At 42.3% G+C, this 26,442-nt stretch overlaps 1 protein-coding gene across 1 annotated transcript; it reads left to right on the top strand.

Moving 5' to 3' along the window:
• The first annotated feature begins 8,882 nt into the window (after nt 1-8,882).
• LOC129539407 (olfactory receptor 1L8-like) lies at nt 8,883-9,827 on the top strand. The gene has a single exon (XM_055399975.2). It carries the CDS (start codon nt 8,883-8,885, stop codon nt 9,825-9,827), a length of 945 nt encoding a protein of 314 aa, XP_055255950.2.
• Nucleotides 9,828-26,442: the final 16,615 nt, after the last annotated feature.

Below are 26,442 nucleotides of genomic sequence, written 5' to 3' on the forward strand. Positions count from 1 at the left end.
TGCCTCTGCTTAATCAAGATACTTTCCCTCTCTATTTCTCCTCTTTCCTATGAAGAGTCATCACACTGAATCTTCCAAATGAGATACTTTAAACTAATCCTTTTCCCATAGATACTTCCTGAAAAAATTGCTCTCTTTTCAAGACTTATCCACCAATATTCTTCACATTTCAGTATATCGCTAAAAATAATTTCCTAATTTGTAGCTCTCTGATGCCTTTGTAAATATTTGAAAAGGGAAAGGAAGAAAGGAGAGGGAGGAGGAGGAGAAAGTACATTTTAGCTGATTTTCAGTTTGAAGATTTTCATAATTCCTCATTTTTCTCTTTCAAAATTTTTTTGTTGAAAACTTCAGTTTTCACTTTTGCTCTTCTCTTGTTTTTCCATTCCTCCTTTATTATATTGCTATGTCTTTCTTTCATTTGAATTTCCTCATTTTCCCAAACAATTAAAAATTGCTAATGACCAGAAAGAACAAGAACCAAGAAGTTGTCCATTCCACAATAGGAATGTTGAAACATTCTTTCCTCCATCTCTTCCTACAACTATATGTTTAAAACATATAATTTAATATTTCTTCTAGAAACTTCAACTCTTTTTTTAGTATAGAAACATAATACAAAAAATTTTTTAAGTAAAAATTTAAAAATTACCCTAACCTCATGACTTAGAAGCAGTGACTGTTAATATAAAATTATACAATCACTTTGGAAAGCAGTATGGAAATTCTTATAAACATAATAGTACTTTATGTTTATTAAAAACTCAAAAATATTCATAGTATTTTATATTAGGAAAAACTGAAGGAAAGTTATGACCAACCTAGATAGTATATTAAAAAACAGAGACATTACTTTGCCAACAAAGGTCCATCTAGTCAAGGCTATGGTTTTTCCAGTGGTCATGTATGGATGTGAGAGTTGGACTGTGAAGAAAGCTGAGCGCCGAAGAATTGATGCTTTTGAACTGTGGTGCTGGAGAAGACTCTTGAGAGTCCCTTGGACTGCAAGGAGATCCAACCAGTCCATTCTAAAGAAGATCAGTCCTGGGTGTTCATTGGAAGGCCTGATGCTAAAGCTGAAATTCCAATACTTTGGCCACCTCATGCAATGAGTTGACTCCCTGGAAAAGACTCTGATGCTGGGAAGGATTAGGGGCGGAGAGAGAAGGGGAGGACAGAGAATGAGACGGCTGGATGGCATCACCGACTCGATGGACATGAGTTTGAGTGAACTCCGGGAATTGGTGACGGACAGGGAGGCCTGGCGTGCTGTGATTCATGGGGTCGCAAAGAGTCGGGCACGACTGAGTGACTGAACTGAACTGAAAACACAAATGAAATGGTCAGCAACAAGAAATAGATGACCAAGTCATCAGTAAAAAGCTGTACACATAAGATTTGTCATTTTACTAAATAAAAATTATGCATCAATTTGAAAAAAAAGAAGCTTGGAACCTGGAGATAATTAGCAAAGATTTTGGGGATGATTCATCACTGGTGCACAATAAAGATTAATACTAGCCAAATGTGTGCTTCATCTGAATACAAGGGAATGAGAGGGTCAAGGGTACTGTTAGCTTTCACCTCACAAAATTTACCTTCAACTCACCAATTTTCTCTTTGTCTCAGATGGCTCAGATGGTAAAGAATCTACCTGTAATGCAATAGACCCAGGTTTGAACCTGGGAAGATCCCTGGAGAGGGTATGGCAACCCACTCCAGTATTCTTGTCTGGAGAATTTCATGGACAGAGGAGACTGGTGGGCTACAGTTCCATGGGGTCGCAAAGAGTCGGACACAACTGATCAACTAACACTTTTACCAGTTTACTCTTTGTCTTGGGAATCCAATTGATTTAAGTTAAGGGTACTATTTACATGTCCATACCAAAGGAGACAGTGCTGCTGAGAATTCTATTTCAATTCCAACCAGTTTGCCTACAAAGGTCTGTATAGTCAAAGTACTAGTATGGTTTTCCAGCAGTCACATATGGATGTGAGAGTTGGACCATAAAGAAGGCTGAACACCAAAGAATTGGTGCTTTTGAACTGTGGTGCTGGAGAAGACTCTTGAGAGTCCCTTGGACAGCATGGATATCAAACCAGTCGATCCTAAAAGAAATCAACTCTGAATATTCATTGGAAGGACTGGTGCTGAAGCTGAAGCTCCAATACTTTGGCTACCTGATGTGAAGAGCTGACTCATTGGAAAAGGCCCTGATGCTGGGAAAGATTGAGGGTAAGAGGAGAATTGGTCAGCAGAGGATGAGATAGTTAGCATCACTGACTCAATGGACATGAATTTGAGTAAACCCCAGGAGATAATGAAGAACAGAGGAGCCTGGTGTGCTACAGTCTGTGGGGTGTCCAAGAGTCAGACATGACTTAGCAACTGAACAACAACAAATTTTGACTGTGCCTACTTCTAAAGGAAAAATGTTCTGGAGCATGACTTCCTCTAGCTGGGCCAAATTAAGACTGACCATGGGTAATGCCTCAGTCCCTCTATTTAGAGATAATCCCATCATTCTTTATCTTTCTACATCTTTCTGGTCTTCTGGTTTGAGATCACTCAGTCAAGTCCAAGTCTTTGTGATCCCATGGACTGTAGCCCGCCTGGTTCTTCTGTCCATGGGATTCTCCAGGCAAGAATACTGGAGTGGGTAACCATTCACTTCTCCAGGGGATCTCTTCAACCCAGGGATCAAGCTTGGGTTTCCTGCATTGCAAGCAGATTCTTTACCATCTGAGCCACTGGTGTTGCACTTCTTCCTACAAATGGACAAAAGCAGCAGCTCTGGAGAGCCTGATCTTTTTGCATGCCTATAGAAAGCAATAGAGCTGAACCAGAGCTGAACCAGAGCTGATTATCCAGAGAAGTGCACTCTGGGTTAGGACAGGCTCAGTTCTGTTCAGTCACTCAGTCGTGTCCAACTCTTTGCAACCTCATGGACTGCAGCAAGCCAGCCTTCCCTGTCCATCACCAACTCCTGGAGCTTGCTCAAATTCATGTCCATTGAGTCAGTGATGCCATTCAACCATCTTAACCTCTGTCATCCCCTTTTCCTCCTGCCTTCAATCTTTCCCAGTATCAGTGTCTTTTCCAATGAGTCAATTCTTCGCATCAGTTGGCCACAGATTGGAGTTTCAGCTTCAGCATCAGACCTTCCAATGTATATTGAGGACTGATTTCCTTTAGGATGGACTGGTTGGATCTCCTTACTGTCCAAGGAACTCTCAAGAGTCTTCTCCAATACCAGAGTTCAAAAGCATCAATTCTTTGGTGCTCAGCTTTCTTTATAGTCCAAATCTCACATCCATACATGACTACTGGGAAAGCCATAGCTTTGACTAAATGGACCTTTGCTGGCAAAGTAAAGTCTCTGCTTTTTAATATGCTGTCTAGTCCTTTAGGACTGACTGGTTTGAACTCCTTGCAGTCCAAGGGACTCTCAAGAGTCTTCTCCAATACTACAGTTCAAAATCATCAACTTTTTGCTGCTCAGGTTTCTTTATAGTCCAAATCTCACATCCATTCATGACTACTGGGAAAACCATAGCTTTGACTAAATGGACCTTTGTTGGCAGAGTAATATCTCTGCTTTTTAATATGCTGTCTAGGTTGGTCATAGTTTTTCTTTCAAGGAGCAAGTGTCTTTTAATTTCACAGCTGCAGTCACCATCTGCAGCGATTTTGGAGTCCAAAAAATTAAAGTCTCTCACTGTTTCCATTGTTTCCCCATTTATTTGCCATGAAGTGATGGGACCAAGTGCCATGATTTTAGTTTTAGGACAGGTAGTAATCAGAAAAAGTGGAAGAACTAAGGCAGCTGAAGTGAAATCATCTAATGAAAAATAAAAGCAGGAAAGGGATTCAATATTCCTTTATTACAAAACTACCTCAAAGCAAGAGTGTAGTGTTTTTAACTGCCTCTCTCACGTGTAGTGCTGAGTCAGGGCCAGTTCAGGATGTTTCCAGGGTTTATTTTTCTAAGAGATGAAGTATTGGGCCAAAACCAAGCTATAATAATTTCCTGTGACATTTTGTATACAGTTTAGAGAGAAGATACCAATGAGTTTCTTAAAGACCTGCCTAGACAACAGGAAGTTAGGATGATCACTTCAGACACATATTGCTGTTACATTTGCCTAGACAACAGGAAGTTAGGATGACCACTTTAGACACATATTGCTGTTACATTTGCTGTAGCACTAAGACAGGACCCCTGCCCTTGAACATCAGCGACATACTGTGGCTGTCAGCAAGCACCTGCTGCTGTACGTTTCTGTAACCAGGATGACACCTTGGTTAAAGCAGCACCTGAGTACAAGTACATGTTGTGGTCCTCCACCCTATGTGTTGGAATCTAATTGGTCTTTTAACTACAACAGATTTAAATTGCGTGGAAAATTATACTGGAAGGAACTCAAAGAGTTAAAAATAGAACTGCCACATGATCCAGCAATTTCACTTCTGAGTATTTACTTGAGGAAAACAAACACACTAATTGAAAAAAAAAGTGCACCCTAATGTTCACTGAAGCATTGTTTACCACAGAGAAAGTATGAAAGCTAATTAAGTATCCATCAGTAGATAAACAGATTTTAAAACAATGTGGTATGTATGCAAACAAAACAGAATATTACTCAGCCAGAAAAAAATGAGATCTTGCTATTTGCAACAACATGGATGAACTTAGACAGTATGATACTAAGTGAAATAATCACACAGAGAAAGAAAAATATCATATGATCTCACTTTAATGAGGAATCTGAAAAACAAGACAAGCAAAAAAAAAAAAAATGAAAAGTCTCACACATACAGAGAAGAGACGGGTGGTAGCCAGAGGAGATGGACTTTGGAGGGGAGAGGGTATAGTTGAAGGGAACTAAAAGATACAAACTTCCAGTTATAAATAAATAAGTTGTAGAGATGTAATGTACATCTTAAGAAATAAGGTCAATAGTATTATAATAACTTTGCATGGAACAAATGGTTATAGACTCACAGTTATACAAAAAGAACCAGTAGCTACCAGTGGGGAGAAGGAGGAGGGGAGGGGAAACACAGGGTTAGGGAACTTGTTATAAAGGGTTACTGTGGGATTATATGAAACTGTGTAAGTGAAACTTTTAAAAGTTGTAAAGCACTATAGAATTTAAAGAATCTTTCACTGAATAAAAACAAAACACTAGATGAAACAATTTCCCCTAAAAAAAAGAGAGACAGATACTATATGATATCACTTATATATAGGCTATTAAAAGATATACTACTGAAAATTTTAAGAAGACAGATTTATAGATACATACACCAAACTATAGATTAGCAGTAGGCAAAGAGAGAGGGAAGAGACAAGATAGGGGTAGAGAATTAAGAGGCACAAACCACTATGTAGAAAATAAATAACCTACAAGGACATACTGTTTAGCACAGAAAATATACCCAATATTTTATAATAACTATAAATGGAGTACAACCTTTAAAAATTGTGATTCACTATGTTGGATACCCGAACTTACATAATATTGTATATCAATCATACCTCAATTTTAAAAAATTTAAAGGAACAACTTAACCTCAAAACACTGCTCTAGGCCCATCCATGTTGTTGCCAGAGGCAAGATTTCACTTTTTCTGCCTGAGTAATATTCTATTTTGTATGCATACCAAATGAACTCTGAAATACACACATTTTTTCCAAAGCTCCTTTGTTAAATATGACAATAAATTTTGCCTGACCCTGTGCATCAAAAATACATTAATATTAACCTAATCCCACACAGAAAAAAATCTAATCCATATGCCTCCCCAGACACTGGCAAGCACATACACACCACTGATCTCCCTCAACTGAATCCCCTGAAAAGTACAATGTTCCCATATTGACTTATGGTCTGCCAGATCTAGACTACACCTTGGTCCATATCTGAATCCCCCGAAATAAAAGTACTCACCCACATAAATATTTGTCCACTCATGATAGCTCATAGTTGGGGAAACTGAAGCATAGTCTTGAGATGATGTACTGAGGTTCAGAAACTCTGAGATTAGTGCCAACATCTTAACAGGAAGCCTCAGGGGTCCCCTGTCCCCTTGGAGTGAGCAAAGCTGGCTGTGATTCCCATTTGCTTTCTCTGCCTACAGAGATTCAAGGACAAACTCCTCTGAGAGGTCCTCACATCACGACTCCCTCAGCCTAATAAATGCCCCAGAGACCAGCAGAGCAGATCTCAGACTCATGAGAAGCTGGCTGGGCTTCCACAAGCAGGAGAGTCCTCCCACTTGAGTCAGAGCACCTCTGCCTTCTGAGATCTGGAGTTGGGAGGAGCAGCAGCATGCTAGGGACCAGGCATTAGGGAAGAAATGGGGGTTGAGTCAGGAAAGGGAAATGTGTTATCCCTTTGGAGTAGTATGTCGGCTCCTCCTCCATCCCTGCTTCTCTCCTTGTCAATCAGCCCAGAAGTACGTGAAAGACACATGCAGAAGCTGAACTTTGGCTGAGAAGCAGACTTGACCTGATTAGCAGACGTGGTGCACATCATCTTCTGGAGAGGCTGGGAAGGAAAGAAAAGCATCTGGACATGGAGGTGAGCTTCAGAAGCTGGCCACTCACTTGGCTACTCCAATCCAGTTTGGTACATTACTCTTTTCTCCCTGATACTTTCAAATATTTCATGGATTGAGAAGTCATAAGATCCAAGTAACATTTCCATATGTCACTTGGTTTTAAATCCATCCAGTTGGACTTCTAGGCACCTACACCAAATGTTTTGGTAGAAGAAAAATCCTTCAATAGAAATAAGAGGAAAGAAAGAGTTGTATTCCCAGCATCATTCATACACCCTGTCCTTTTAGAGCTAATCTTCCTGATTCTCAAATCCAAAATCTTCCTCTTTTACTAGTCAGCCTGGGTGTTCCTCATATCTACAAGCTGGAGGCTCCAATCTCATTAATTCACCAGATCACCACTGATTTTTAATATTCCACATCCCCCAGGCAGACCTTTCACAAGTGACTCATTTTTGAATACTGATCTGTGTGATAAACTTCCTTATTCACATGATATTCCCTGACTATTCATAAAACATCAGGAATCAGCTTGTGAGCAGGTGATGCAAGATAAATCAAATCCATACTTTTTGTCTTCAGGGTACTGTCCATGGCACAGTCACAGCTCCACACACCAGGCTCATCCCAGTCAAGCATGGCTAATTATTTCTGCCTCATTTGGGCCCTTTAATCAAGGATATTCCAATTTTCAAATTCCACCATCTCTTCAACACAGAAAGGTAGATCAACTCTCTTGTGACTATAAGAACATGGAGGAAGAAAGACTTGTCAGTTTAAAAGGGTAGAAGGATAATTCATGTAGGAAATTTTCAAAATGAGGAAAACAGTGCCTGTGCCAAATTGTGACAGATAATAAGTATACCAAAACTAGAGGGTAGCATAACGTTTGGGAGCATGAGCTTAGAGTGTGTCTGAAATCTGAGAAGGATTCAAATCCTGATTCGTAGTCACTTCCTTCATGACCTTGGGCAAACCACTTCACCTCCATAAGCCTCAGTCTCCTGATAAAAACACATGCCTCTCAATTCCTCTTTTTGGGGGATGTAGTGAGGTGCTTAGCATAAATGTGGTATGTAATAACTTTTCAATAAATAATTGGATATTATTATTAACTCTTAATTCACTCAAAGCTCAAGGCATAAGCAAGGTGTTCTTCCATAAAATCTTGGAAAATCCTGAAATTAGCCTGACAATTCAGTAATGAAGAATGTGGTATTTTATACATATGAATTAACTGATTATGAGAACATCTGGAAATAGCACATAAGGAACGATGGCACAGGGACTGATGAGTATCAACATCTTCTCGTGGATGTTTGCAATATGCTTGTCTTTCTTCCAAGTGTTTTAACTGCCTTCTTTCACTAAACCTTCATGAGAATGTAGATATTTGTGTCCAATATTACATATGAAGTAACTGAAGTTTAAAAACTGTTTAGTAGCTTACAACTAAAATGTAAGTATCTATTTGTTCAATGAAGTAATATACTAATGCATCAATGTACTATACCAATGGAGAAGGAAATGGAAACCCACTCCAATATTCTTGCCTGGAGAACCCTACGGACAGAGGAGCCTGGCAGGCTATAGTCCATAGGGTCTCAAAGAGTCGGACACTACTGAAGCAACTGAGCATGCACACAGAGTATGCCAATGTATGTTCAAAACGTGTGAAAGACTGTGCTGCCTCTAAAAAAATGATTTAAAACACTTTGTTAATACAGTATGTTCATTGTAGAGATTTTTATGGTAATCAAGCATCTATAAATAACCAATATCTAAAACTGATTGAAATTCTTATGGAATGTGTCTATAGAAAAGGCAGGGGTGAATATGCTGACTCTAAGAAGTTGACATAAAACACTTTTTTAAAACACTCTGCAGATGTAGAGTTTTTTCGTAATATTATATTACATAATCTGTTTGTTGATGATCTGTCACCCAAACTACAACATGAATGGCACAAAAGGCAAAGATTTCTCAGTTGAATTGCTATGTCCCCAGTAGGGAAACAGTGCTCTCCCCAGATTGGGTTCTAAGGAACTTGAATCAGAGAGGTCTACCTCTGATGACTTCTAAGGGAAAGCTCTTATTCTGTCCCTCCAGCTTTCAACATAAAGCACTTATGATGCCCATGGGTTTGGGAAGGGAGGTCCACATCAAGAACCATGAGAGTGACGAGCTTTGCCTGAATAGCTGATAATTTTGACCAAATAGAGAAAACAAAGACTTGCTGGGTTATGATTTGGGCTATGGAATGGTAGCATGTGAAATAACAGAATGTCTTGTACTTAACCAGACCCAAGCCAATGGAAAAACTCAACCAAACCAGCAGTGTTTCTGAGTTTATCCTGCTGGGACTCTCCTCCCGGCCTGAGGACCAAAAGCCACTCTTCATCCTCTTCCTCATCATTTACCTGGTCACCATAACAGGGAACCTGCTCATCATCATGGCCATCCACTCTGACTCCCAACTGCACACCCCCATGTATTTCTTCTTGAGTGTCCTGTCTTTCACTGACATTTGGTATACAACAACCATTGTCCCCAGAATGCTGATGAACTTCCTGTCACATAAGACCATCTCCTATGCTGGGTGTCTGACCCAGATGTATTTTATATATGCTCTGGGCAACACTGACAGCTGCCTTCTGGCGGTCATGGCCTTTGACCGCTATGTGGCCATCTGTGATCCCTTCCACTACGTCACCATCATGAGCCACCACTGCCGTGTCCTGCTGGTGTCCTTCTCCTGCTCATTGCCTCACCTCCACTCACTCCTACACGTACTTCTGCTGAATCAGCTCATCTTCTGTGACTCCAATATTATCCATCATTTTCTCTGTGACATCAGCCCTCTGATGAAATTGTCCTGCTCCCCCACATTAATCAATGAAATTGTGATAATGACAGAAGGACCTGTTCTTTTGGTGACCCCCTTTTTATTCATTACTTTCTCTTATATACAGATTATCACTGCAATTCTCAAAATTCCCTCAACTTCTGGGAAATGCAAAGCCTTCTCCACATGTGGTTCGCACCTCACTGTGGTAACACTCTTTTATGGAAGCATCTTCTATGTCTATTTACAGCCTGTGTCCACCTACACTGTCAGGGACCACATGGCAACAATTGTTTACACAGTTCTGTCCTCCATGCTCAATCCTTTTATCTACAGCCTAAGAAACAAAGACCTGAAACAGGGTCTGAGGAAGCTGGTGGGCAGGAGGTGTCTCCAGGCAGCAACCTCTTGATGAACACATATGTGGAATCTGCTCCACTGGAATCTGGTTTCTGTGACTCTTGGGAAACAATCAAGCTGCCGGGAGTTATCATTTTCAACCCATGGGAAACAAGGCTATTGTGGACACTTAACATCCACTGATGATGGTCCACCAATTGGCTCTGCCTCTGGCTACAATCATGATGCTCTTCACCACTACTTCTCTTCTCTCATATGAAGATTCATCACTTTCCTCTCTTCCAAAGGTTGCTTTAAATTAAGCCTTTTCTCACAGATATTTCCTGAACAGATTTCTCTTTTGTTGAGAATTATCCTCAAAAATCTTTCACATTTCTGTACATTACTTAAAAAAATTACTTAATTGTACAGCTGCTGAATGTCCTTGAAAATGTTTGAAGGAGGAAAGAATGAACAGAGTGAAGGAAAAGAGGAGAAGGTGTACCTTCTAGCTAATTTCCACAATCTGAGAATTTTTATAGTTCCTTATTCTTTTTAAAAATTTTTTCTTGCCTAAAAGTTGTTAGTACAGCCACTATGGAGAACAGTGTGGAGATTCCTCAAAAAACCGGAAATAGAACTGCCATATGATCCAGCAATCGCACTCCTGGGCATACACACTGAGGAAACCAGAATTGAAAGAGACACATGTACTCCAATGTTCATTGCAGCACTGTTTATAATAGCCAGGACATGGAAGCAACCTAGATGTCCATCTGCAGACGAATGGATAAGAAAGCTTTGGTACATATACACAATGGAGTATTATTCAGCCACTAAAAAGAATACATTTGAATCAGTTCTAATGAGGTGGATGAAACTGGAGCCTATTATACAGAGTGAAGTAAGCCAGAAAGAAAAACACCAATACAGCATACTAACGCATATATATGGAATTTAGAAAGATGCAAATGATAACCCTGTATACGAGACAGCAAAAGAGACACAGATGTATAGAACAGTCTTTGGGACTCTATGGGAGAGGGTGAGGGTGGGATGATTTGGGAGAATGGCATTGAAACACGTATGTTGTCATATGTGAAACGAATCACTAGTTCAGGGTCAATGCATATTATAGGATGCTCGGGGCTGGCATGCGGGGATGACCCAGAGGGAGGATAAAGGGAGGAGGGAGGTGGGAGGGGGGTTCAGGAGGGGGAACTTATGTAAACCCGGGGCAAATTCATATCAATGTATGGCAAAACCAACCAATATAATATTGTAAAATAATTTGCCTCCAATAAAAAATAAATTAACTACAAAAAACAAATTTTAAAAAAAAGTTGTTTTCATTTTATTCTTTTCTTATCCACCCTTCCTTTAATATATTGCTATGGCTTTATTTCTTTTCAAATCCCTCTTATTTTTTTCAGTTAAGTTCAGTTCAGTCGCTCAGTCATGTCCGACTCTGTGACCCCATGGATTGCACCACGCCAGGCTTCCCCGTCCATCACCAACTCCCAGAGCCTGCTCAAACTCATGTCCTTTGAGTCAGTGATGCCATCCAACCATCTCATCCTCTGTTATCCCCTTCTCCTCCCACCTTCAATCTTTTCCAACTTCAGGGTCCTTTCCAATGAGTTTTTATCCAATTATTTTTTTACCAAACAATAAAAAAATGCTAATGGACAGAAAGAACAAATGCAACAATGATAACAAGAAAATTATCCATTCCACAGTGGGGATTTTGGAAACTTTGTTCCCTCCATCTATCCATAAAGCTGTGTGTATAAAAATATGTGATTTAATATTTTATTCTAGAAATTCCCACTCTTAGAAGTCAGACTTATAAAAATATTATCATAAATGTATATACAGTTTGAGGCTTTTTATGAATGAGTCTCAGTCTAAGAGATTAAAAACTGGCAAAAACCTAAAACCCTAATAACAGGAAACAGAGTAATTATAGAATGCAACCATATGCAACAAATTGAAAGAATCAAACAGATCTCTATTACTTTTTTGAAAAGAAATTAAGTAAAAAAATAAAGATGTAGAACAAAGTGTAAAAGCATTAATCCATTATGCTTTAAAAAATTATATGAACATGGGACTTCCGTGGCAGTCCAGTGGTTGGGACTCTGTGATTCCACTGTAGGCGGCTCGGGTTTAATCCCTGGTTGGGGAAAGAAGATCCTGCGTGCTGCAGAGAATAGGCAAAAAGTAATAACTATTATATGAATCCAGTCACTGGAGTAAGCATGGGAGAGCAGGGGGAGACAGACAGGGAGAGAATTTCCACTTCTTGATTCACACTGGTAATGTCTGCATTTGTTCAAATAAATATTTATAGCTTGTGGAACTTAATACTGCTAATCAATCAGATGACCAACGTAATGGTGAAAGACATTCTTTGTAAGATTCAGCTGAAGGGAAACTTTCTAGGTATTGCAATTAGAAAAACATCATTGTTTGGCTCTTAGTCTTGAATGATCATTTGATAGGATACAGCGTTCTCAGTACCAAAACTATTGAAACTTTGAGGACGTATCTCACTGTGGTTCTGCCATCAGGTGTTTTTGGTGAGAAGCAAGAGGCCATTCTAATGCGTCCTTCATGATCTTCTCACCTAAGCATAGTCTACACCCTACATTCAACGTAACCATGTTGCCTCCACTTAGACCTTATGAGTGAAGACCTTGATTTCACTCATTTACTCAAAGCCTAGGCAAAGAATCTTGGTTATTGTCCATGGAAACAGACAAGCCAATTCTAAAATTTGAATGGAACTTTACCAATGAAGGTCTGTCTAATCAAGGCTATGGTTTTTCTTTTTTTTTTAATTTTTATTTAATAAATGGTACAAAGCACAATGCCAAAAACATTAACAGTTAAAATTTCACCAAATGAAAAAATACTATAGAATACACAGTTGTAAAAAGCTACATTAAGTTATTTTACAACTTCCTCAAACTGCAAAAAGAAAAAAACCCAGTGCCATACCTAAGTTATCCCTCTCTCAAAATAATGCCATTTATGTTATAAACCATGTGCACCCCATCAAAAGATGGGAACTGCTTTTGTTAATTCATATATATATATGACTGTATCACTTTGCTATACACCTGAAACAAACATAACACTGTAAATAAAATATAGTACAATATAAAATAAAAATAAGTAACAGATCTTTGGGGCTTTACACCAAGTTAGAGTTCCTATCAGAGGGATAACAGCACCACAGCCATACTGAATCCTCAAGAAGGAAGCACACGAATGACTGGATTACACAAGTTATAGGAATGAGAGCTGCTCACTTTCCAGAAACTACAGCTCACAATGCTATGGTTTTTCCTGTGGTCATGTATGGATGTGAGAGTTGGACTATAAAGAAAGCTGAGCGCCGAAGAATTGAAGTTTTTGAACTGTGGTGTTGGATAAGACTCTTGAGAGTCCCTTGAACTGCAAGGAGATCCAACCAGTCCATCCTAAAGGAGATCAGTCCTGGGTGTTCATTGGAAGGACTGATGCCGAAGCTGAAACTCCAATACTTTGGCCACCTGATGCAAAGAGCTGACTCATTGGAAAAGACCCTGATGCTGGGAAAGATTGAGGGCAGACAGAGGATGAGATGTTTGGATGGCATCACCAACTCGATGGACATGAGTTTGGGTGGACTCCGGGAGTTGGTGATGGACAGGGAGGCCTGGCAGTGCTGCAGTTCATGGGGTCACAAAGAGTCAGACACGACTGAGCGACTGAACTGAAAATGACCTTGAACAGTCAAGGCAACCTTGAAAAATCACAAAGTTAGAGGACACACATTACCAAACCAAGTACAAAGTTAAAGTGATTTGTATGCATATTTTTATAAGAACCTGTAAATAGATCAACGAACAAAATAGAAACTATCAGGGTTACCTGGTAGCCCAGTTGGTAAGAATCCGCGTGCAACGCAGGAGACCCCAGTTGGATTCCTGAGTCGGAAAGATCTGCTGGAGAAGGGATAGGCTACCCATTCAGTATTCTTGGACTTCCCTTGTGGCTTAGCTGGTAAAGAATCTGCCTGAAATACAGGAGACCTGGGTTAGATCCCTGGGTTGGGAAGATCCCCTGGAGAAGGGAAAGGCTACCCACTGCAGTATTCTGGCCTGGAGAATTCCATGGATTGTAGAGTCCATGGGGTTGCAAAGAGTCAGACACGACTGAGTGACTCTCAGTATACTATAACAAAACAGAGAACTCAGAAATAAATCTTTATTTATACAATCATTTCATTGTTGGCAGAGTACCAGTGCCATTTAATGTGGAGAAGAGGAGGCATAGAGTAACTGGATGTGCACACAGGAAACAGTTAAACCTTGACCCCTTACTGTATGCCACACACAAAAATTAATTCAGAGGGGCTCATAGACCTAAATGCAAGGAATAAAATCATAAAATTTCTTGAAGAAAACAGAAAAATATAATTTTAAAATATTTGTGATCTTTAGATGAGTGAATATTTCTTGATCAAGAAACAAAAAGGACTAACCACACAAAAAAATTATTAAATTGGATTTATTAATTTAAATTTTTTCATCAAAAGACACCTTAAGAAAATGAAAAAGGAAAAATATTCACAACTCACGTATGTGACTAAAGACATACCAGAATATACAGAAAACTCACATGAATCATAAGTAAACACACACTCAATTTGTTCAGTTCAGTTCAGTTCAGTTCAGTCGCTCAGTCGTGTCTGACTCTCCGTGACCCCATGAATCACAGCACGCCAGGCCTCCCTGTCCATCACCAACTCCCAGAGTTCACTCAAACTCATGTCCAGAGAATCGGTGATGCCATCCAGCCATCTCATTCTCTGTCGTCCCCTTCTCCTCCTGCCCCCAACCTTTCCCAGCATCAGAGTCTTTTCCAGTGAGTCAACTCATCGCATGAGGTGGCCAAAGTATTGCAGTTTCAGCTTTAGCATCAGTCCTTCCAATGAACACCCAGGATTGATCTCCTTTAGAATGGACTGGTTGGATCTTCTTGCAGTCCAAGGGACTCTCAAGAGTCTTCTCCAACACCACGGTGGCCACAAACTTGAGCAGTCATTTTATGATAAAAGATATTCTAATAGCCAATACCAAATATGAAAAGACATGCTGCTAAGTGCCTCTAGAGGGCATTATAGCTGAGCCATTGATGCCAAACAAACTCAGTGAGGAACTCCAATACTTTGGCCACCTCATGCTAAGAGTTGACTCACTGGAAGAGACTCTGATGCTGGGAGGGATCGAGGGCAGGAGGAGAAGGGGATGACAGAGAATGAGATGGCTGGATGGCATCACCGACTCGATGGACATGAGTTTGTGTGAACTCCGGAAGTTGGTGATGGACAGGGAGGCCTGGCGTGCTGTGATTCATGGGGTCGCAAAGAGTCAGACACAACTGAGCGACTGAACTGAACTGAACTGTACTGGGAAAAATGGGAGGACTATGAGTGCTGAAAAGAGATCACATAATGGGAAATAACAGCAGGAAAGGTAGTTTCATAAGAAACTATCTCACAGCAAGACAGTAATACTCTCAGCTGTTTCTCTCATACATGGTACTGAGTCAGGGCCAAAACAAGATGCTCCAGGATTTATTCTCTACTGAAAAGAATTTGACCTAGATCACATTACAACAATTTCCTGAGACCTTATGTATACAATTTGGAGAGAAGACATTAATGAGTTCCTTGATGACCTGCTTTGTTGTTGTCCTTTAGTTGCTCAGTTGTGTCTGACTCTTTTTGACCTCAGGGACTGTAGTCCGCCATACTCCTCTGTCCATGGGGCTTCCCAGGCAAGAATACTGGAATGGGTTGCCATTTCCATTTCCAAGGAATCGTCCTGACTGACCAGGGATAAAACATTATATTTCTATAATCAGGATAAGTGAAGTCACTCAGTTGTGTCTGACTTTTTGCAACCCCATGGACTGTAGCCTACCAGGCTTCTCCAGGCAAGAGTACTGGAGTGGGTTGCCATTTCCTTCTCCAGGGAATCTTCCCGACCCAGGGATTGAACCTGAGTCTCCCGCATTGCAGGCAGACACTTTACCCTCTGAGCCACCAGGGAAACACTGGTTAAACAGATACCTGAGTGTGAATGAGACACGTTGCGATCTTCTGCAAATTGAATTTTCTCTTTTAACTGTACCAGATATGATTGTGGATGGAAGACTATACTGGCAGCAATTCAAGGATCACAGTGACGTCCAAGAGTGGAAAGTTGACATGACAGAATTGTCACACATCCATTATTTCACTCTGGAACTTCTAATAAAAAAATGATTTCGGGGAAGGCTTTGAGTTATTTGAACTAAACCACATTTGTTAAGTGAAGATGCTCACCTGACAATCTTCTGAGGAACTCAACACCATTTGGTGCATGTGTGTGTGTGCAAGCTAAGTCACTTCAGTCGTATCTGACTCTTTGCAACCCCATGGACTGTAGCCCTCCAGGCTCCTCCATCCATGGGATTCTCCAGTTAAGAGTATTCAAGTGGGTTGCCATGCCCTTCTCCAGGGGATCTTCCCAACCCAGAGATCGAACCTGTGTCTCTTACGGCTACCTGTATTGGTAAGCAGGTTCTTTACCTCTAGTGCCTCCTGGGAAGCCTGTTAGTGCATGTAGTGTACTTGAATTAGTTTCATGCTATGAATACTACGGCAACAACACTTGTGATCATATAACACTGGCCCAGAGAACTAAGAGGGACTTAGGAAGTTGGGAACTTGGTTAAGTGTGTTGACTGAGTAGAAACACTTTCCTGGAGACTCACCATTATAGTCTGTTGGTCACTAGAGGGAGTCCTCTCCAGAAAACTGGCTAACTTGGCAATTGGCTCAGAAATATGATGAAGCAATATTTGAATAGACCATGCCTTTGCTAAACTGAGTCTGTATCTCACTAATTCATAACCGTGGGAAAGAACACATACCCTCAGCCAGGAAGGAACAACTGCCATTTGATAGCAGCAGCATCTGATATATTTAAACAGTAGTGGTTAGTTGTGCGACAGGCTTAGGCAAGAAAAGTTTTATTTGTGGGAACACTATGAACAGGATAAACCAAGGCAAGATTTTACTGGTAAACCTGACATTTGCTGAATCTCTGTCAGAGCCGCACCATTAAGAAATGTAATTGACTCTTTATGATACAATTGGTAGAGTTTGAACAGATCACAGATCAACTTTGGGATATCCCTATGGGGGACAGATGGGCAGTGCTCCAAAATGATACCTAGACCCTGAGTGAAAATAAAATGTGTTCTTTGGTGGATGACATGTAATTATGCCTAAAGACCAGATGCAACCTAGAGTTTACTGAGCCATGACTTTCAGAAATTATACCAGTAATGAGAAATAAAAGATATATGAGCAAACAGTATTTTTCTAAGAAAGTTTAAAAAATTGGCCTTGTTATAGCAACCAATGTATATTATATGTATGTGCAAATGATTTATTCTCTCTGCCACAGCTACACAGCATAGTAAAGAATTTTAGACTAAGTTATAAAAATAAATGAAAATGGAAGAAACATAGGTATGAAATGGTTGCAGAGAGGCAGCCAAAGTGGCAGAGGAGGCAAATCCTGAACGCACCTCCTCCCATGGACACACTAAAATTATAGCTACTTACAGAGCAAGTGGGCTTCCCAGATAGCACAGTGGTAAATAATCCTACTACAAATGCAGGAGATGCAAGAGTCATGGGCTCGATTCCTAGGACTGAGAAAAAAACCTGGAGGAGAAAACAGCAGCCCATTCAAGTATTCTTGCCTGGAAAACCCCATGGACAGAGGAGCCTGGCATGCTACAGTCCATGGGTTTGCAAAGAATTGGACACAATTTTTCAATTGAGTCCACAGAGCAAATATCTATGAGAATGACCTGAAGACTAGCAGAGAAGATTTATCACAACCAAAGACATAAAGGAGGAACCACAATGAGACAGGTTTAAAGGGTGGAGATGCAGTGCAGTTAGGACCCATACAGCCAGGTGCATGTTAAGTCGCTTCAGTTGTGTCCAACTCTGTGCAACCCTATGGACTATAGCCCTCCAGGCACCTCTGTCCATAGGATTCTCCAGGCAATAATACTTGGGTAGATTACCAAGCCCTCCTCCAGGATCTTCCTACCCAGGGATCGAACTGGCATCTCTTATGTCTCCTGCTTTGGCCGATGGGTTCTTTACCACTAGCGCCACCCATGTCAGCAATCTGCAAATTAGAGGACTACCACAGTTGCAGAGATCATCCCCCAAGAGCAAGGTGTCTGAGCTTCACAGCAGGAAGCTCACAGCAGGAGGTCCTGCACTAGGAAGATGGGCTCCTAGAATATGCAGCTTTGAAAACCAGCAGGACTACCTTTAAAAGAGCTGCTGCTGCTGCTGCTGCTAAGTCACTCCATTCATGTCCAACTCTGTGCAACCCCATAGATGGCAGTCTACCAGGCTCCCCCATCCCTGGGATTCTCCAGGCAAGAACACTGGAGTGGGTTGCCATTTCCTTCCCTAATGCATGCAAGTGAAAAGTGAAAGTGAAGTTGCTCAGTCGTGTCCGACTCTTAGTGACCCCATGGACCACCGCAACCTACCAGACTCCTCCGTCCATGGGATTGTCCAGGCAAGAGTACTGGAGTGGGTTGCCAGTGCCTTCTCCGTTAGAAGAGCTACACTGCTATTAATATTAAAAAGAGAGATTCTACTCTTAATGAGCATCTACAAAATCTCACATGATGCAAATCCAGAACAAAGGAAGTAGTTTGAAAGTGGCCTGGTTCAGATCCACATTGATCTTGGAGTGACTTCTAGAGAGGCAAGGGACAACCGGGACTCCCCTTCGGGATGGAGATGATAGGGGCAGCCATTTTTGAGCTTGTTCTACAATAACACCTGCACCAGTGGGAAATGACATTTTGGAATTCTCTTTCTATTAGTGCCCAGTACTTGGCCACACACACTAAAGGCCAGACCAGTCCCAAGCCCCAACCTAACTAAACATCTGAATTATTTGAATATTTGGCAATGAGCATATACTACTTCCAAAATTTGAACACGGAACTACAGAAGGGAAGTTCCAGGCTTAAATGATGGTGGCCCTGCTCTCTGGCATGAAAAATTAGTGGCCTTGAGTATTGTGTTAGAACAGACACCAGGTTTCTCTTCTATGGGACGCTTGGATATATCAGGGGAACTTTACAGACTCACATCCAACCAAAAGTAAGTTAACCTCCTAAGCAGGTAAGAGTGTATTGTCCCATTTCACAGGACACCAGTATCATTAACTAGAAGATGAGCAAAGGCCCCATCCTCATTCTGCTAAGTCGCTTCAGTTGTGTCTGACTCTGTGCAACCCTATGGACTGTAGCCTGCCTGGCTCTTCTGTCCATGCAATTTTCCAGTCAAGAATACTGGAGTGGGTTGCCATTTCCTTCTCCAGGGGGTCTTCCCGACAACTCAATCTCCCCAGCAAGATCTCAGCCATAGCCTTTCATGACTGATGTGTGCTCTAAGGCCATGAGCATGGACGTGCCAAGTCATTTCGGTCGTGTCTGACTCTTTGTGACCCTATGGACTGTAGCCCACCAGGTTCTTCTGTCTATGGGATTCTCCAGGAAAGAAAACTGAAGTGGGTTGTCATGCCCTCCTCCTGAGGATCTTCCCAACCCAGGAATAGAGCCCATGTCTCTTATATCTCCTGCATTGGCAGGCAGGTTTTTTACCACTAGCGCCACCTGGGACAGTGAAAGCTAATTGTCCAACTCTTACTAGACATGAAGGACTTCCTAAGTGGGGCTAGTGGTAAAGAATCCACCTGCCAATTGAGAAGATGCAAGAGACATTGGTTCGAAATCCTTAAGTCAGGAAGAGCCCGTGGAGTAGGAAATGGCAACCCACTCCAGTATTCTTGCCCCAAAATTTCCGTGGACAGAGGAGCCTGGTGCTTTGGAGTTGCAAAGAGTTGGACATGACTGAACACACTTTCACAGACACGCAGAGGAGTGGCCCTCTGGGCACTTGCTAATACAGGACTCATCACCACTAACACAATTATCAAAACCTAACAGAGGGACTCGGAGAAGGCAATGGCAAGCCACTCCAGTACTCTTGCCTAGAAAATCCCATGGACAGAGAAGCCTGGTAGGCTGCAGTCCATGGGGTCGCTATGAGTCTGACATGACTGAGCGACTTCACTTTCACTTTTCACTTTCACACATTGGAGAAGGAGATGGCAATCCACTCCAGTGTTCTTGCCTGGAGAATCCCAGGGATGGGGGAGCCTGGTGGGCTGCCATCTATGGGGTCACACAGAGTCGGACACGACTGAAGTGACTTAGCAGCAGCAGCAGCAGCCCTTAAGTAAAGACTAATATTGAAATAAGCCAGACCATCAGAGGGCAGAATACCTGCAAATACTATGGACCCCCTTAGGATCACTGCCACTAAATTAGATCTTGGCAGATTGCCCCCTAGGTCCCACTGAGGACCTTTAGAAGAATTCAGAAGAATGTTTCCTCTAAGGATCTTGTTGAAAAGGCTTAGCTTTGCATTGCACAGTAATCGCTTCATGAAAATCCATGGGACACAGTTCTCTTAAATCACAGAGCCAGAATTGGTAATGCAGGTCCTAAATAATCTACTTGCTTTTATCTCTTAGATACTAAGAATCATTTAAATCATCTTCTCACCTTCTTCACATTGGTCATGAGTGAGTTTAGAGTCAATTGAACTTCTAACAAACTTATCAGAACTTCTTTCTGAGTTTGTACATTCATTTTACACTTGTTCAGTCGTTCAACTCGTTGAGTCATGTCCAACTCGTTGAGACCCCATGGACTGCAGCACACCAGGCTTGCCTGTCCTTCACTGTTTGCCCAAACTCATGCCCACTGATGCCATCCAACTATCTCATCCTCTGTCTCCCCCTTCTCCTCCTTCTGCCTTTATTCTTTCCCAGCATCAGGGTCTTTTCCAATGAGTAGGCTCTTCACATCAGGTGGCCAAAGCATTGGAACTTCAACTTCAGCATCAGTCCTTCCAATGAATATTCAGGGTTGATCTTTTTCTTACACTTTACTTTTTTTGAAGATTTGTTTATGTGGACCATTTTTTAAGTCTTTTTCAAATTTATTACAGTGTCACTTCTGTTTTATGTTTTGGTTTTTTGGCCACGAGGCACGTGGGATATTAGCTCACACACTGGGATCGAACCGACATCCCCTACAGTGGAAGTCTCAACCACTGGGCCAACAGGGGAGTCTCATCCTATGCTTTTACTTTTTTCCTTCTTGTCCCTCTGTTGTTTTTTTATGTTTTTGCTTGTTGTATCTACCTTTCTAAACAACCCTGTTCTTTTTAGAAGTAATACAGTGGGAAAAAATAAAAGAAGCAGAAGGAAGAAAAAGGAAAGAGCAAGTGAAAAAAAAAAAAGAGGATTGGGAGGAAGAAATCCAGTCAGACATGTAGTCGGTTATTTTCTTTTCTTGTGATCCTGGGGTATTTCAAAGTATGACTTAGTGACTCCAAGATGTAAATGAACAGAAAGTCAGGTCTCTCTCCTGAACAAGACCCCAGCTCCTGTGATATGTACAGAAGCTCTTGAGGATGCTTCCCAGAATTCAAAGGACCAGGCCTACATCCTTCTCCTTGGCTCGGGAACCAGAGGTGTTCCCTGGAGACCAATGACTCCACATCAGCTAGCAGATTACTGGAAAGAGCTGTTGGGCCGATACTGCAGTTGAAACTGAAACAATTAATGTTAAGAGCCATCCTGATTTATAAATCATATGAAACATTATTGTAACTCCATACTGAAAATTCACTCTGAGGGGCACCTGATATCAAGATGTCTAGAACCCAAAGAAGCTAATGGTACTTCATAAACCAACCTGGAATTCTATCCTACCTTCCTCACTTGTCTGTGGATTAGCATTAGCACACACACACACACAAACACACACACCACACACTTTTTCATCACCTGAAGTCTACTATTCTCCCATGTTACTTCATGGCAAGTAGATGGGGAAGCAATGGAAACAGTGACAAACTTTATTTTGGGGACCCCAAAATCACTGTGGACAGTGATGCAACCATGAAATTGAAAGATGCTTGCTTCTTGGAAGAAAAACAATGACAAACCTAGACTGCATATTAAAAAGCAGAGATGTTACTTTGCCTCCAAAGGTCCAGAGGTATAGTCAAAGGTATGGTTTTTTTCAGTAGTCGTGTACAGGTGTGAGAGCTGACCTATAAAAAAGGCTGAGCGTCAAAGAATTGGTGCCTTCAATCTGTGGTGCTGGAAAAGACTCGTGAGAGTCCCTTGGACAGAAAGGAGATCAAACCAGTCAATCCTAAAGGTAATCAACCCTGAATATTCATTGGAAAGACTGATGATGAAACTGAAGCTCCAATACTTTGGCCACCTGGTGTGAAGAGCCAACTCATTGGAAAAGACCCTGATGCTAGGAAAGATTGAGGGCAGAAGAAGGGGGTGACAGAGGATGAGATGGTTGGATAACATCATCAACTCAAAGGACACGAGTTTGAGCAAACCCCAGGAGATGGTGAGGACACAGAAACCTGGCATGCAGTCCATGGGGTCACAAATAGTCTGACATGACTGAGCAACTGAACAACAACAACATATTACTCTACCCCCTATCTTAAAAAAAAAAAAAATCCTTATTTTCCAGAATACCCACCATTGTTCCTCAGTCCTAGTGGTCAATAAGCGGGGTAGCTGAGTCACACCTGTGAGACATAACCATGAATTCAAGGAGGCTCTGGGAATATTCTCAACACTAAGCAGGAGGCACATGACATTCTCCATCCCCCTTGGGCTGTGTTTTGCTGCCAAAACTTGCAGAAGGCACAAAGCAGAGTTCCCTGGGGTCTAGCAGGAAGAGAGAACACCTTCTCTCTCAGAGATAAGGAGCTCCAAAGAGGCCAGGCAAAAGGATGCTAAACTACTAGGGGCTGGGAGGATCCTCAGCTCACTGATTCTGGGGAGCTCTGTCTTCTGAAAAGAGGAGTCAGGATGGAGCTGGGCACCAGAGGTGGGGAAAGAGAAAGGATTTGAAGCAGTGTCGGGAAACCCATCACCCTTACTGACCACGTTCTCAGTGGTTTCCTTTAACAGGGGTTGGGGAGGAGGGTAAGGAGGCTGGGACCTTCAGCTGAAGTGTGGGTTCTGAATAAACTTGCCAACATGGCATGGAAAAGGCTTCCACATCTGGAGAGACAGCTGTGGGAGTGAAAACGTCTGGACTCAGGAAACGACCAGGACTAAACAATCCGCATGAACCGGGCACGCCTTCCTCCCTGCCAGCCATCTGAAATCAGTGAGTCCCAAAGCGGCCGTGAATCAAACCCTGTCAAAAAGCTTGAATGTTTTGATGTCAGTGAATCAGGAAAATGTCATCCTTGTGTTATTGTCAAAATTAACCCAATGAAATCGAGAGCTCTCTATGTGTACACAAAGGAATGAGTGACCACTGAGTAAGCCTCTGGTTTTCACATGTTTGGTCACCTAATTGCAGACCAGGCAGACGTCCAACATCTAACCATAACTGGTTGCTTACTTCATCAAAATATTTTTCTCTGCCTCATAGTATAAGTAGCTAACTTTGGGGGTGGAAGTGCTGACCACTTGCCAGGTGTTGTGCTTTGACGTTAGTTTTCTGAGTCCTCCCAACTACTCTATGAGATAGGGACTCCCATTATCCCCACTTTAAGGGTAGAGAAACTGTGCCCCAGAGAGGTTACGTTACAGGACTCCATACCTAGAAAGTGGGCCAGAGCCCAAGCTCTTAGCCTCTCTGCATCCATAACAGGCAAAGCATAACCTAAGCTTCAGGGAGAAGCCAAGTTGCCTGTGTTCCAGTCCTGGTTCTAACAATTAAAATGTCATGATAATAAGGTCCTCCCACCCCCCCATGCCTTCATTTCCCCCTTCTTTAAGACAAGCCAATTGGACTACAATCTTCCCTGGTGACTCAGTGATAAAGAACCCACCTGCCAATGCAAGAGATGTTGGTTCGATCCCTGGGTCAGGAAGATCCCCTGGAGAAGGAAATGGAAACCCACTCCAGTATTCTTGCCTGGGAATTCCCATGGACAGAGGAGCCTGGCAGGTTACAGCCCACGGGATCACAAAGAGTCAGACAGGATTTGGCAACTGAGCACCCACCAATTAGACTACATGATCTCTAAGAGTTTCTCTGGCTCAGAGACCCACTGTGTGTGCTTTAAAGTTGAAGCAATGAGAAATCAAGAAGCACCTTCCAGGAGAGCAGGTTTGAGCTATTCCTGCCTGGACTCTACCCCAACTGCATGCAGCGAATGAAATGGAATGCTGCTCTTAAGATTGCGACTTGAGATCTGCCGCAACTCTTCCTTCCATCTGTTCAAACTCCTAAATGACCATCCAGGCATGCTTTCATTTTATAAATATTTATCAAGGGATTTTTATGTTCCAGGCATGGCTCCAGAGTGGATGGTGTAACGAAGAACCAGACACAATCCTCATTCTTGTGCAGCTGAAGTAGAGAAGACAGCCTTGTACGTACTGAGATTCAGTTCTGTGCTATGTGTGCCAAAGGGGCACCTCATCCAGGTGTCCATCCAGGAAGAAGGGCAGGCCAGGCTTCAGAAAGAACGGGGTATCCATTCTGAGTGCCCACCAGCCACCAGAGCTAACAAACGGCACGCAGGGAACATTTCAAACAGATGGAACAGTAAGTGACCAAGATAAGAAGAAGCAAGCAATGCTGGCATGAAAGAGAACAGAGAGGGAAGCAAGAGTTGAGATGCAGAGTCCAGCCGCAGACACATCACCGGATGCACTGTAAGCTCCGGAAGAAGCTGGTCTTCAGTCTGTGGGCAACAGGGAGGCTGGAGCCTTCCCAGTTAGCTCTGGTGGTAAAGAACCTGCCTGTCAATGCCAGTGCAGGAGACATAGAGATGCTGGTTTGATCCCTGAGTCAGGAAGATCCCCTGAAGCAGGAAATGGTAACGCACCCCACTATTCTTCCCTGGAGAATCCTACAGACAGAGGAGCCTGGTGGGCTGCAGTTCATAGGGTCACAAAGAGTTGGACATGACTGAAGCAACTTAGCAACAAGGAGTCTTCTGCAGTAGAAAAGTGACTGTTATGGGTTGAATTGTGTCCCCCTCAAAAAAAGATATATTGGAGCCCTAATCCCCAGAACCTCAGATTGTGACCTGATTCATAAACAGGATCTTTAAGAATCTGAAATTATTTCTTGAATATTTATTTACTTTTGAGCATATGGACTCTGTAGTTGGTAGCATGTGGGATCTTGGTTCCCCGATCACGGATCAAACCTGCATCCCCTGCCTTGGAAGGCAGATTCTTAACCACTGGACCACCAGGGAAGTCCCCCGGAGGTAGGGTCTTCTCAGAGGTAATCAAGTTAAAATGAGGTTATCAGGGTGGATCCTAATCCAACATGACTGGCGTCCTCATTAAAAGGGGAAATTTGGACACAGAAACACACATGCAAAATGGAAGAGGATGAGAAGAGACACAGGGGGAAGACCCCACCTGTGAGTCAAGTACAGAGGCGTGGAGCAGACACTTCCTCACAGCCCTCAGAAGGAGCCAGCCACGCTGACACTTTGTGGACCTTTAGTCCCAACAACTGTGAGACAGTACATTTCCACCGTTTACAAGCCTCTCAATGCATGGTACTTTGTTTCAACAGCCCCAGCAAACTAATATAGTGAGTTATTCAAATTTGCGCTTTAGAAAAACTGACCTGCCTACAGTGCTGAGAGGAAACTGAAAGACAAGTATGGCTGCCAGGAGGCTATTTTGGAAGCTGGAGATGATAAAGGTCTCCATTTGAGCAGTGCTGGCAGAGACCAAGAGAGGTGGACAGGCAACATCTCTAGGATGTGATCATCAGTGGGATGTGGGAAATGAGAGAAAATGCAGAATCAAGAGCAGTGTCTGGGCTGGGTTTGTAGCTCAGGTAAACACGTTGCCAGAGCCAAGTCTTGTCAACCAGCCCATCAGGAATCACAGACACAAGTTCTACACAGACAAGCAACTTGAGGACACAAGGCATCATCACCTCCTTCGTCGTAACACCCAGCTCCGACTTTCATCTCGTGGTGCTCCAGCCTCAGTGCCAGGTGAGGCTTCGTTTCCTCCACAAACACTGTGCTAAACTCTGGGGATAGAATGGTGAGGGAAAGGAAACTGGATTCCTGTGTCTGGTCAAGACAAACACCACTCACATAAATAAATGATAATTACAAACTGTGATATGTGCCGTAAAGGAGGGGAAAGGAGCGCTCCATGAGAGCATGAAACAGGGAGACTTGACCCAGAACAAGTGTCGGCTGAATTGATACCCAAAGGACGAGAGAGAGGAAAAGCGTGCGGGCAAGGGGCGAGGACCGTCCAGGTAGGAATGTGATTGAAGAGCAGGAGGAAACCCCTGGGGAAACAGGAATGTGATGGGACTGGAGGGGAACAGGAACTCAATTCACATTAAATGAAGAGGGGCTTGAGTAGTGTCCCCCCTCCCACCAAATTTATATTCACCAAAAACTCCAGAAAGCTACCTAATTTTTGTATTTTCAGTGCCTTAAATTTATTCATAAAAATATTCTAAAAATGTAT

This window comes from Moschus berezovskii, chromosome 11 (genome assembly GCF_049115385.1).
Source record: "Moschus berezovskii isolate FMDL1 chromosome 11, NW_MosBer_1.0, whole genome shotgun sequence".
NCBI lineage: Eukaryota > Metazoa > Chordata > Mammalia > Artiodactyla > Moschidae > Moschus > Moschus berezovskii.